Source organism: Lemur catta, chromosome 3, assembly GCF_020740605.2.
Source record: "Lemur catta isolate mLemCat1 chromosome 3, mLemCat1.pri, whole genome shotgun sequence".
In the NCBI taxonomy this organism is placed as follows: Eukaryota; Metazoa; Chordata; class Mammalia; order Primates; family Lemuridae; genus Lemur; species Lemur catta.
Window position 1 is genome coordinate 25,148,238 of NC_059130.1, and position 14,568 is coordinate 25,162,805.

At 37.1% G+C, this 14,568-nt stretch overlaps 1 protein-coding gene across 1 annotated transcript in view; it reads right to left on the reverse strand.

Annotated features, from left to right (window-relative positions):
• Positions 1-12,638, reverse strand: part of GOLPH3L (golgi phosphoprotein 3 like) — a 36,495-nt gene extending 23,857 nt beyond the window's left edge. The window contains exons 1-2 of the mRNA XM_045544975.1: positions 12,437-12,638; positions 9,695-9,889 (exon numbers count right to left, since the gene is read on the reverse strand). Coding sequence (XP_045400931.1) covers positions 9,695-9,877 — 183 coding nt within the window. The 5' untranslated portion in view covers positions 9,878-9,889; positions 12,437-12,638. The remainder of the gene's footprint in view (positions 1-9,694; positions 9,890-12,436) is intronic.
• Between the last annotated feature and the right edge of the window lie 1,930 nt (positions 12,639-14,568).

Consider the following 14,568-nt stretch of genomic DNA (forward strand, 5'->3'; position numbering starts at 1 on the left):
GAACTTTCCTATTTTCTCCTTAATATTTGAGGTATGAAAATAAAAAATTTGAAGTAAAAATAACAAAATCAAATTATTCAAAATTCCTTACAGTGGTACTTTCCCTTTTCTGACATTACTGATGTTGACTTAATGTTTTTTATGGGATCTCCAAATATTTTTCTAAGCTTGAGCTTTGCTCGGGTATTAAACATTTGAACAAGGAAGATATGGATGAGACTTGAAAAATAACTCGCGTCAAAAATTACTGCAGAACATAATAATCTTTTATTTTATTGATTAATTGATTGAGACAGAGTCTTGCTCTGTTGTCCTGGCTAGAGTGCAGTGGTGTCAGCCTAGCTCATTGAAACCTCAAACTCCTGGGCTCAAGTGATCCTCCTGCCTCAGCCTCCCAAGTAGCTGGGACTACAAGCACATGCCACCATGCCTAGCTAATTTTTTTTTTATTTTTAGTTGCCAGGCTAATTTTTTTTTCTGTTTTTTAGTAGAGATGGGGTCTTGCTCTTGGTCAGGCTGGTCTCGAACTCCTGAGCTCAAGCAATCCTCCCACCTCTGCCTCCCAGGGTGCTAGGATTATAGGCTGAGCCACTGTGCCCGGCCAATCTTTTATCTTAATAAAAGGCATAAATTAAAATCCGTATGAAGCTATCCAAGGAGATGAAATTCTTGGGGTCACACTAAGCAGTTAATGATTCTGAACAATTCTCTTTATCTTAGCAAGAAATACAGAAAAATATGTGACACTTATTTTGTAAGCATGTCCTTTTTTAAACGCAGAGTTAGTATGAATGTAAATTCTACAACTTATTGCCCAAATAACCATTTCACTTTGATTCCCATAAAGAGAGGATGATACCTGCCTCGCAGGATTAAGCAAGAGAAAGTGTAAAATGTTTTGAAAACTCTAAGTTATACAAACATAAAATATGAAGAAGGAGACAAAAGAGATGAAATGGCTCTCAGCAAGTTTATAGGCTCAGTGGTTACAGCCAAAAGTCCAAATTTAAGTGGGTGGCTTTGTCTCAATATCATTACCAGATATTTTAGAAGAGAACAGCGTACATCTGAGGGTTGGGAGGATTAGGGAGACGCTCTCAATGAAAAAGCTAAAACTATATTTTCCTACTGTTAAAATAGGACTTTGGTCTTCCAGTTTATTTCCTTTTATACCAATAGTAAATAATTCTTTGAGTTTACATGGCTGGATATAATAAAAAACAATTTTTTAACAGCCTATGTTTAAAGAAAAAAACCTGACAAACGAGTCCTTCTGATACACTTGCCCCATTCACAATGGTAATAACTACCGACAAGATTTATTATTCATTCTGTGTAATCAGGAAACTAAAAGGCAAGACAAGGTATTAACCTAACTTAGACTTTTAATCTTTTAATTTTAATAAAATGTTTTAGAACTGAGTCATTTTCTAGGAGGAGCAATTTCTTCATTATAGCCAATAATTGACAAGTTGTATACTGACTTATCATGGCTGATTTTGTAGACCTTTTTGATTAGTTCACTGAAAATTTTTTTTTTTTTTTTGAGACAGAGTCTCACTTTGTTGCCCGGGCTAGAGTGAGTGCCATGGTGTCAGCCTAGCTCACAGCAACCTCAAACTCCTGGGCTTAAGCAATCCTACTGCCTCAGCCTCCCGAGTAGCTGGGACTACAGGCATGCGCCACCATTCCCGGCTAATTTTTTTCTATATATATTTTTAGTTGTCCATATAATTTCTTTCTATTTTTAGTAGAGATGGGGTCTTGCTCAGGCTGGTCTCGAACTCCTGACCTCGAGCGATCCACCTCCCTCGGCCTCCCAGAGGGCTAGGATTACAGGTGTGAGCCACCACGCCCAGCCAGTTCACTGAAATTTTTTTACCGCTTTTAAATAAGCTTTTACTTCTAATCTCCCATTGTTAATAAATTATAATGATAAACTATACCTGGCAGAGAATCATTAGTAGTTTGAAAAAGCTTAGTATTAACATACTTAATAATTAAAATAAAAGCTTTATTTAGTCTGATTTATCATTTTTTATATATATGTATGAATACTGGAATTGTTTGAAAGAATATCACTGAAAGTACAAGGATATTCTTAGCAGCACTGTTCATAATGGATTCCTGAATCCATTATGAATTAACTAGCAGTCCCAACCTTTTTGGCACCAGGGACCAGTTTCATGGAAGACAATTTTTCCATGGATGGGGTTGAGGGGATTAGGGGGGAATGGCAAGTGATGAGGAGCAGCTATAAATACAGATGAAGCTTCACCTCCTGCTGTGCAGCTCCGTTCCTAACAGGCAACAGACTGGTATTGGTCTGCGGCCCAGGAGTTGGGGAGTGCAGCATTATCCCATAGAATGACTGAATAATGGCATGTTCATATAATGAAATACTACATTGCAATAAACTGTATTAAAATTAGATTGTATGCAACAACATGGATGACTCTCACAAACATTAGATATTGATCAAAAGATATATAACAGTATTAACCCAATAATATAGAGTTTAGAAACAAGCAAAACTAAAGATATTACTAAGGGATATATACACATGATAAAACTACAGAGAGGTGGACAGCATGTGATTAGGGCAGGGAACAAGAGCCGGCTTTTAGGATGCTGATATTGTTCTATTGGTGGTTACCTAACTGTTTGCTTTCAAATTATTTGTTAAACTGTACATATGCATTTTATATACTTTTCTAGATACATTGAATTTCACAATTTTAGAAAAGTTAAACAATAAATCATGTAACTGGATGTCTAGCTCTGTTTGGTCCTGAAATTTTAAAACACTGGTGTTCATTTAAAGGAGATGGGATGCTTTCAAATATCTGCAGTTGCAAATCACCGAAATTACCACAAACATCTTGGTGATATTCTTTTTTTATAGAAACTCTCTCTCTTCACAAACTAACTCTTGTTAACCTTCAGAATTCAGGTTAAGAGTTATCATCTCCCATAAGTCATTCCCAGCATCTCTTCTCCTTCCCTCCCCACTACTTCTTCCCACCACCTTTCTGAGTTAGGTGCCTTTCCTCTTTGTTCCCTTAGTACCTAACTAGTGTGCTAGTTATGCACATAGCACACTGTACTGCAATGGTCTGCTGACTTTCCTGATTCCACTCCCAACCTCTCCAACTACCCCATGGCACTAAACCATAAATTGACCTCAAAAACAGGGACTATTGTCTTTGTTCTCTTTCTATATCCAGCACGTGATATACATGGGCATTCAATAGATTTTTAGTGACCAAATGGGTGAAAACATGTTATTAGGTCATTAAGTATGAAATATCCTGAGCTTAACAGTTGATATCTCTGACATTTCACTTTGACACTTCTTGGTTTTTTTTCCTATTGTGAAGGTTATCCTCAGTCTTTCAAACACATGTTTTGGCTTGTGATTATCTTTCACATTTTTTTTACAGCAATTTTTGTGAAACCATGGATAAGTCAAAAATTTGTGTTATTTTTGAATATGAGTTCCATCATGGAACCAATGAAGCACAGATAGCTCGAAATATCACTGAAGGCCGGGCGCAGTGGCTCACGCCTGTAATCCTAGCACTCTGGGAGGCCTAGGTGGGAGGATCACTTGAGGTCAGGAGTTTGAGACCAGCCTGACCAAGAGCAAGACCCCGTCTCTACTAAAAATAGAAAGAAATTAGCTGGACAGCTAAAAATATATATAGAAAAAATTAGCTGGGCATGGTGGTGCATGCCTGTAGTCCCAGCCTCTTGGGAGGCTGAGCCAGAAGGATCACTTGAGCCCAGGAGTCTGAGGTTGCTGTGAGCTAGGCTGACGCCACAGCACTCTAGTCTGGGCAACAGAGTGAGACTCTGTCTCAAAAAAAAAAAAAAAAATATTATTGAAGTGTTTCGGAAGGATGTGGCTAATGAACACACAGTACATCGATGGTTTGAGCAGTTCCATTCTGGTGATTTTAATTTTGAAAGTGAGCCATGTGAGTGACCTGAGACAAAGGTGGATAATGATGAGCTGAAAGCTGTAGTGGAAGCGAATCTATCTCAACCTATGCATAAATTAGCAGCAAAATTTGACGTTACTGTTCCAATAATATTGGACCATTTGAAACAAATCAGCAAGGTAAAGAAGCTGGCTAGATGGGTACCACATGAATTAAATGAGCGTCAGAAGAGAAATCGTCTCTAAGCTTGCCTTTCTTTGCTGTTACAACATAAATGTGAGCCATTTCTATACAGTATTGTTACATGTGATGAAAAATAGATTCTTTTTGACAATTGCAAGCATTCAGCACAATGGCTGCATAAAGATGAGGTGCCAAAACACAGTCCAAACCAAAATCAAATATTCATCAAAAAACCTAATGGTGTCTATTTGGTGGTCCAGCACTGGTATTACCCACTGCAGCATCATGAAACCTGGTCAATGGATTACAGTGGATGTCTACTGCTATCAATTGGATAAAATGATGAGGATGCTTGCGATTAAGCAGCTGAGATTGGTCAATAGACAGGCCAATCCTCTTGCAACACTATGTGTCACAAAAAACAATGCTGCTCAAACTATAGAGGCTGGACTTGGAAACTCCCTGTCATCTACCATATTCACCAGACCCTGCACCAACTGACTACCACTTCTTCCAGGCTTTGGACCACTTCTTGCAAGGAAAAATATTCAATTCTCAACAAGCAGTGGAGGCTGAGCGCGGTGGCTCACGCTTATAATCCTAGCACTCTGGGAGGCCGAGGCGGGAGGATCGCTCAAGGTCAGGAATTCGAGACCAGCCTGAACAAGAGCAAGACCCCGTCTCTACTAAAAAATAGAAAGAAATCATCTGGACAACTAAAAAAAAAAATTATATATATATATAATTAGCCGGGCATGGTGGCGCATGCCAGTAGTCCCAGCTACTTGGGAGGCTGAGGCAGTAGGATTGCTTGAGCCCAGGAGTTTGAGGTTGCTATGAGCTAGGCTGATGTCACGGCACTCTAGCCCGGGCAACAGAGCAAGACTCTGTCTCAAAAAAAAAAAGAAACAAACAAAAAAAACAAGCAGTGGAAAACGCCTTTTGCGATTTCATCACCACTTGCTCTCCGGGCTCTTTGATGCTGGCATAAATAAGCAACCATTAAGATGGCAAAACTGTGTCGACAGTTTAGAGGCATACTTTGAGTAATTGTACTGCTGCTTGTTTGAGATATAATAAACTAAACTTTCGATTCGAAATCAGACATTTCATATTTAATGACCTAATATTTCCATAATTCCAATGAACAATACTTCTTGCCAGTTTTTACTACAGTGACATATGAGAAATGTGGTGAAAAGCTTTTCTTTCACAGTGTATAGTAAGTATTCAATAAACAGCATCACTAGGAAAAAGCTTTCCAAGAAAGAGAGGAGGGTTAAAAAAAACACTATCCACAAATTGAAAAGGTGAGAAGTTAAGAGATTATGACCAAAAATCAAAAGCATTAATAGGCTCATTCCTCTTACAAGTAACTTAATTTAATAAAAGGTTCTAATAAATGAGAGGTTTTAAATACACCAGCAATTCAATTACAGCATTAATTGTTCATGAGTCAATATCTATATCAAAACTCTTACCAAAGGCAATAACGACAAACAGATACCCGATTTCAGCGGGAGATGAATCTATTTTATTTTGGTCAGGCTGGTGCTCAAGTTTTACTTTCTCAGTTGAGGTCAGTGTTATTGAACTCAGATAATATCTAATTTTTTTTTTTTTTTTGAGACAGAGTCTCACTCTATTACCCAGGCAAGAGTGAGTGCCATGGCGTCAGCCTAGCTCACAGTAACCTCAAACTCCTGGGCTCAAGCGATCCTCCTGCCTCAGCCTCCCGAGTAGCTGGGACTACAGGCATGCGCCACCATGCCTGGCTAATTTTTTCTACATATATTTTTAGCTGTCCATATAATTTCTTTCTATTTTTAGTAGAGATGGGGTCTTGCTCTTGCTCAGGCTGGTCTTGAACTCCTGAGCTCAAATAATCCGCCCGCCTTGGCCTCCCAGAGTGCTAAGATTACAGATGTGAGCCACCTCGCCCAGCCGATAATATCTAATTTTAACTGTGCTTGAAAGGTTAGACTCCTCAAATTATATTTAAATTTCTTGATTGTTTTCATAAGACAATGATGCTTAATATTTTAAAACCAGTCTGTGGCAACTACTAAGAAGAATCTAATGAATGGTATAACAATATTTCACAGGCAATTTGAATATATGGCCTACTGTAACAGAGGATCTTAGGGAACTCTTTCAGCAAAAGTTAACTTTGAGAGTTTGGGATACAAAGTTTAACATTTATGATTTTTTTTTGACATGTCACAAACCTCAAACCATGTAAAAACAAGCAATTATATACTTCTGAAAACATATACTCACAAAGGACATACAGTAAAAATGTCATTAAATCCTTAATTTGGACACAAAAGTTAAATGGGCTTTGTTGTTTTCATTAGGCTGATTCTCTTTTACCTAAAGGAAAGAGTCCAAAAGTCTCTGCCTGGCAATCAAAATCATCTATAATCTGGTCTAAATGTAATTTACCAATTTTGAGTGTCATTGTTCTCCACCTACTTCAGTCTTATTGGCCTACTCAGTTTTCTCCCAAACTCACTGAGCTCATGATACTCTGCTCACTCAGGTTCCCTCATCCAAACTGTGTTCCCTTCTCTCCATTCATGTTAATCCTACCAATTCTTAAAGGCATGGCTTATTTTAATGCCTTCTATTCTTCCCCATTATTCCAACCCATGATGATTTCTCCTCTTTCTAACTCCCTCTGCTCATTGTTTTAACATGCAAAAACTTGCTTTTAATTGTTTACTTTTAAAAGAATATTTTGTATTGTAAAATATAATGCACATACAGAAGAGTACACAAAAGCGAAAAGCTCAATTATCCCAAAGTGAAGCCCTATGAAACTTCCTCCAGGTCGAGAAACAGAAAACTATTAATAGTATCCAGAAATCCCCCTCAAGCTTCCTAATCACCCCTTTCCTTCCCCAACCCCCCCAAAGATAACCACTATCGTAAAAACTATAGCAATTCCTTCCTTGCTTTTCTTTATAGTTTTACTACCTAAATATGCAACCCCAAACACTACAGTTTTTTGAGTTTCATATAAATGGAATCATACAGAAAGTATTCTTTTGTGTCTGGCTTTTTTTCCTTAGAACATCTCAAGACATGTAACTAGCTTTCTTTACTGAACATAATGTGAGAAATATATATGCTGTGTACCAATGTTCATTTTCATTCTGTATAGATAATATACTTGTACTCATTTAAATAAATGGACAATTCATTTTTATCCATTCTGCTATTGATGGACCTTTTATAATACTTGTAAAAAGTATGTATCTTCGTCTTCCCAGCTGGAATGCAAGTTTCTTGAAGGCAGAGACCATAAATTATTACTATTTTATATTTACCTTAGTATTTGGCATAATGCTAAGCACATAATGGGTGTCCCTATTCACATTAAATATTGATTAAATAAGTCTACTAATAGTTTGGGAGATGAGAAAAAATAAGTAGACTTGGAAATCAGTATTTTTACAGATAGTTATGTAACTGGCATTTTGTAACTACTACTTAAATAAATCACAAGGTTTGATCTCTCCTATTCATTTACACCTAAGGATTTATCATTTCTTATTGTTCCTGAGACAACTGAAAGCTAAAAATTTGTCAACTATCTTCAAAAATAAAATTAGAGCAATTCAAAAGGTGGTTAATTATTATCTGCTTATTTTGCACAGTATCTCAACAATATGTTAAGTACTTACTATGGCCATAGCTCTTAATGAGCTCCTTTAGTTTTCATTCTATTTCCTAAAATTTATATGAACTATTGTAAATTTATAAACACACAAAGACAAGTCCAAATGCAGTTTCTCTACAGCATAGAAGCAAAAATTCTAGTGCCTACGGTCAGCAGGAAATTAATCATTCTGATTCAAAACTAAAACAAACCAAATAGCTTTTAGTTCTATATATTTTTCTTACACAGTCAGGAAATGTTCCCTAGGCACTGTGTAAACATCTCAAAACAGTATTTATACCACCTAATCTTCGGTCCTATTCTGACATTCTCTTGAAGAGCTGGTTTGGCTTTCCATTTATTTGCATTTTATAAAACTGGAGCCTCATCAACTTTCTCAGCAAACAGGAAAATACACTTCCAGGCAAGAATTTCTGATATACCTGTGTCTTGCCCAAGTATATACGGATATGTCTCTAATATTAGTTTTAACAACATACAGACTATCACAGATCTTTTAAATTTTGTTTGAATTGGTAATTCAACATGACAAACAACAGAGAAAGGAAAATAGCAAATAAATAAAATGCAAAGTCTAAAAAACAAGGGTATTCCCAAGTTGAGGAATTAATGTAGAAAACAAGAGATGTTACTAGATGTATGCAGCCAATTCATTTCTAGCTAAAGACAATTATCAAAGCCAAATTTAGTATTTTTAAAAATATAAAGTGACATTTTATTTTATTTATTTACTTTTTTGAGATAGGGTCTCACTCTGTTACCCAGGCTGGAATGTAGTAGTGTGATCATAGCTCACTGTACCCTTGAACTCCTGGGCTCGAGCAATCCTCCTGCCTCAGCCTCTGGAGTAGCTGGGACTATAGGTACATGTCCCCACACTGAGGTATTTTTTAAATTTTTTGTAGAGATGGGCTCTTGCTGTGTTGCCCAGGCTGATCTTGAACTCCTGGCCTCAAGCAGTCCTTCTACCTCAGCCTCCCAAAGTGCTGGGATTATAGGCGTGAGCCACTGCACACAATGTAACATTTTAATTTTATATGTTTTCAGAGGCCCATAATAAATATACTTTTTTTTGTTATTTACTAAAGACTTTCTTGGAAAGGAAGCAAATTATTTAAAACATTACATCTATATACCTTTATAATTTCTTCATAAGGGAAGAGAGTGATGGGAAAACATAGTAAAAAGTTACAAACGAAGGATAATATATACTAGAAGTAGAAAAGCCAGGAAACTATTTGGTTATATCACAAAACTCACTATCTTCAAGACTGATTGTACTATAAAATCAATGTTCTATTAATAAGGAGAAAATTAGAAAGAAAAAGAAAGCTAAAATTATTTTTAAAAATTTTCTAAAATTAAAATAATCCTCATCATTGTTGATATTCAACTTCTAAAGATACACAGAAGAGAATTAAAAAATTATTTCTCCCATAAGAAACCTACTCATTATTTCTGTAAGATAGCTAATCACAATCACACGTTCCTTGTCTTTTCATTTAAAAGACTTTTTCTCCCCAAAGCTTAAGAAGACTTCAATGTGTGGGGCCCTCTTTTTTACTTTAATAAGGGGTTATTATTTCACCATCAATCTGATTTGAGAAATTACAAGTATGAAACTTTACACTATATTCTCCTCACCTGTATCCTCTAAAATTTTGGAGTAATTTTGTAATTAAATTACACTTCAAGTAATTATACTTTCAGATTTTACACTCAAATTATCAGTCACCCTCCCAAAATTCTCCAACTCCCAGATGGTCCGAGCACAATTCTAAGGCCAATTTAGCATTAATGAAAATATTCCATCAGATTATTTCTTAAAATATGCCAATATTTAATAGTCTTTGAGCTACGCTAGCAAACCTAACTGAATTACCTCTTTATCTTTTAGTCCCAGGAGCAATACTTCTTCCATAAGGGTGAGGCGTATATCCTTAGAGTCTCCAGAGTCTTCATCGTCTGGACTCCTTTCCTGATTAGTGTCTTCCTCACTTTCCATCTTCTTTTCAGAGTTCTTGCTTACTTCAGTTCGACGGGCTCGATGAGTTAAAGTGGTCATTCTTACCTGTTTCTGGAGGGAATGGTGAAAAAATATCTGTATGTGTGCTTATGTAAATAAACAAATATAGATATTCAAACATGCATACTAAAAATGCATATAAAGAGGAAACAGGCCAGGCATGGTGGCTCACACCTGTAATCCTAGCACTCTGGTAGGCTGAGGCGGGAGGACAGCTTGAGGCCAGGAGTTCAAGACCAGCCTGAGGAAGAATGAGACCTTGTCTCTACAAAAAATAGAAAAATTGGCCGAGTCTGTTGTCATGCACCTGTAGTCCCAGCTACTTCGGAGGCTGAGGCAGGAGGATCACTTGAGCCCAGTAGTTTGAGGTGGCAGTGAGCTATGATCATGCCACTGTACTATAGCCTGAGCAACAGAGGAAGACCTGTCTCAAAAAAAAAGAAAGAAAGAAAGCCCTTTCTCTGTATCTGTATCACTAGTGGTTATTACAGGCATTCTCCCCTCCAAACAAATTCTGGATGTATTAAAGAGAAATACAAAAATAAATAAATACATAAGAAATAGGAAATATTTACAAATTTAAATATACAAGGAAAGGAAGGAGTAATGACCAGAAAAAATGGGTGGGTAACACACTATCTTTTCCAAAATACAATAGCCTGGACTCCACAGATGACAGTGATAAAAGATCAAATCAGTACTTCAAAAGTCCAGTAGAAACGATCTTTTAAAGCCTGTAGATTTCTTATATATAACGTATAACCCAAGAGTGAATGCACACCAATGTCACTCCTCTTTCACAAAATGGATCTCCAAGTTAAATAAGATGGAACAGCAAAAAATTGTGAGCATTCCACTCCAAAATGCGTATAATTTATATAAAGTATCTGTAAACACTCAATGGTACTATAGTATAAAACATATACAAAAAATAGAAAGTAAAAAATAAGAAAAACTAAATAGAAATATATGTTCTAATATTTTTTTCCCATACCCTAATAACTCATTTCATACACTTACTTTGGAGATCACTAGAGGATAACACTCAGAAAATCACATGTAGTAATTCCACAGTCAGTAAACTTAGCATCTCTAGCCTGGGCTAGCCATGTTGCAAATACACATACAGCTGCCAACAAAAAGTCCTGGCAAGAGAGTGTTAAAAGATTGGCAAGTTTTTCCTCAATTATTAAAAAAAAAAAAAGGAAAAAAAAACCAAACATGTCCTTTTATTCTGTGCACTACAGTTGTTTTAAAAATGTACAGTCACAAGAAACTGCACTAAATCCTCTGGGATATAGTTTAAAGTTAGCATATTTTATTATATATAAATCTAGATGTCAGTTTTTAAGATGATATACAACAAAAAAAATTTTTTTTTTTTTTTTTGAGACAGAGTCTCACTCTGTCCCCCAATGCTGTGGTATCAGCTTAGCTCACAGCAACCTCAAACTTCTGGGCTCAAGAGATCCTCGAGGTTGCCTCAACTTCCCAACTACAGGCGTGCACCACCACACCCGGCTAATTTTTACTATTTTTGGTAGAGACAGGGTCTCACTCTTGCTCAGGCTGGTCTCGAACTCCTGAGCTCAAGCAATCCTCCTGCCTCAGCTTCCCAGAGTGCTAGGATTACAGGTGTGAGCCACCGTGCCTGACCAACAAATATTTTTAATCATCAATTATATAAACAAATCTTTTTCAAGATCAAACGAATAGTATTTAAGAACCATTATGACTGGACCCAGTTCTACCTTCTAGCAATATTTCCCATTATTCCCAATAGATACGGTTGTGAAACCTTTTCTCAAACATGCTTTCTTTCTGCCTCTGCTTCTTTGTACTTGCTGGGGTTCTCTCCCTTTTTTCTTCCTCTAAATTCTACCCATTTCTTCAAAGGCCTACTGACTCACTGTGAAGCTTTAAGTGAATTTCCTTCTCTCTCTATTACCCATAGGCCCCATGGCCAGAACTGGACTCTCCTTCAGCTGTATTTTCACAGAACTTTATACTTACTTCCTTTAAAGTATTTATTATAGTCTTTCTTTTGGTATGGCTGTCTGTCAACTGTAAACTTCTTGAGAGCAGGGATATTCTCTTCTTGGGTTTTTACATTCTCCATAGCAACTAGAAAATGTCTTTAACGTTGTAACTGCTCAATAAATATATACTGATTAAAATGAATACTCAGAAATGCATATGAACATTTAAAATAGAAATACAAATGAAGTAACTTTTCAAAGATTCTTTGCATAAGAGCATATTCACCATTTTTTTTGTGGGAGGCAGGAAGAAGAGTGAAGGAGGAAGAGAACCACGAAATAAATGCTTAAGGGCACTAACCCTATCTGGCACAGTGAATTGGGATTATTTCCTAACTCAAAGCAAGAAACTTTAAACCTTCAGAGGAAAGAAAATAAAGAAGAATTTTCTTTGAGGAATTAATTTCCCCCGGATATTTACTAGTTAAAAATCTTATTTAAAAAAAAAACAAATGGCCAAAAATAAAAACATAAATAATAACCTCCCTCTTCCCATAAAACAAAAAAATTAGAGGTTTTTTTTTTGACGTTAGAAAATGTGATTTTTCTCGTTGCTTACCTGATGTTACTCCTGGGTTACGGGTGGACGCAGGCTGCAGCTTGTACTCTGTTTTAGGAGAACACCTGTTCCCCCACCCCACCCCCGTCCTAGTAGGTGAAAAACTTCTCAGCCAAGCAGAGAGCACAAACTTCCTGATCCTTCGATGCAGAGAAGGAATAACACATCAGCTTCCTCAGGATCACTAGGCAACCTACCTTGGTGTTTCTTCATTGGGCCAATCAGAAATCACCAAGGTTGAGCCCAGCCAATCGGAGCTTACGAGGGGAGGCTCTCCACCCGGCTATTGTGTTGCGATCCACACAAACACCACCAAAAGGAGGCAGTTTTGTGTTCAACCTGACAGCTGGTCAACCCAATGAAGGAACCTTAATGGAAGAAAGGCAAGAGGGCTGCGCTCCTCCCACCCCATTAAGCCGGCCAATCAAAGCATTCAGTGAGCTAACACGGGCTGCCAATCTCGAAAGGTTTCTGTTGGTCAATTTCAGTGCAGCAGGTGTGTTACGGTAGCGCGTATACCGGGGACAATTACGTGAGATGTGTTGAGATCCAAGCAACGCAGCTAAGAATAAATAAACATTTTAAAATTGGTTGTTTCTGGCAGTCAGCTTATCCGGGACTTGACTGTTCCAGAAAAATCTGATCTGGGTCAGTCTGTGGACGTTTATTTGGTTTACCTTAAAAAGGAGGGATGCATTTCCACCATAGCATACATACCCAACATTCCCTATAGAGCTTATTACGGACAAACCTATGGATAGTGTTTATTTTTGGAATATGGCTGCTGAAACTACAAGGGACAAACAGACAAGTTTTAAATCTTCCTTTTCTAAAGCAAACCGGCAAGGCTGGGACTAGCTCTTAGGTTTCTCATTAAAAGCACAGTATCTTTCATACTACCACTCAAAAGATCTAGAAAGTATGCTCAACTCTTCCAAAGTAATACTTAACAAATGATCTAAAAAATAATACCCAAACATTTTCTGCTAATTAAATAAAAATTAGAAGCCATGAAAAAGCCTATACACTGAACAATATTTTATTTATGCTGCTAAAAACGTGAGACTTTAAAAATCAGTTATCTTTTTGTCCTGTAGTAAAAAATGTAAAAAAAAAGGAAAGCACCAATTTTTGAATTGTACGTTGTATGTTATGTTAATACATTATATCAAAGTACTGAAGAACTTTTTTTTTTTTTTTTTTTTGAGACAGAGTCTCGCTTTTACCCTGGCTAGGGTGCCATGGCGTCAGCCTAGCTCACAGCAACCTCAAACTCCTGGGCTCAAGCAATCCTTCTACCTCAGCCTCTGGAGTAGCTGGGACTACAGGCACGTGCCACCATGCCCGGCTAATTTTTTCTTTCTTTTCTTTTTTTTTTTTTTAGACAGAGTCTCACTCTGTTGCCTGGGCTAGAGTGCCGTGGTGTCAGCCTAGCTCACAGCAACCTCAAACTCCTGGGCTTAAGCGATCCTACTGCCTCAGCCTCCCGAGTAGCTGGGACTACAGGCATGTGCCACCATGCCCGGCTAATTTTTTCTATATATTTTTAGCTGTCCAGATCATTTCTTTCTATGTTTTAGTAGAGACGGGGGTCTCGCTCTTGCTCAGGCTGATCTTGAACTGCTGACCTCGAGCGATCCTCCCGCCTCGGCTTCCCAGAGTGCTAGGATTACAGGCGTGAGCCACCGCACCGGCTCGAAGAACATTGTTTCAATAACACCAGAATGACTAAAACACGCAGTTAAATGGTATAGTCTTAACACAAGTAAAAAGTGAACCCTACCAAATTTTAATATCAAAGTAAACATTACTTGTTTCAAAAATGGCTTTAGAAGGCCTTAAAAGTTAATATATATTTAAAGGAAGTGTCCACCAAAGTGGAAGACAGATCAATATTGACTAGGTAATGCACAGAATCATGACATTTATACTTTTAGTTTTATTCAAAAGTTCTGTTGGATTTATCCCAAATAAGATTAAGGACCACAATATGACAGTCAGCTAAGAACTTCAATTTAGTGTATGAACTGCTTAAAATTACATATATATTTTCAGAGTTAGGGAAAACACACCTTAAAATAGAAATATAGTGTCCTTTAATTTAAATGTTGAGAAGAACTTTGCAAATGTTT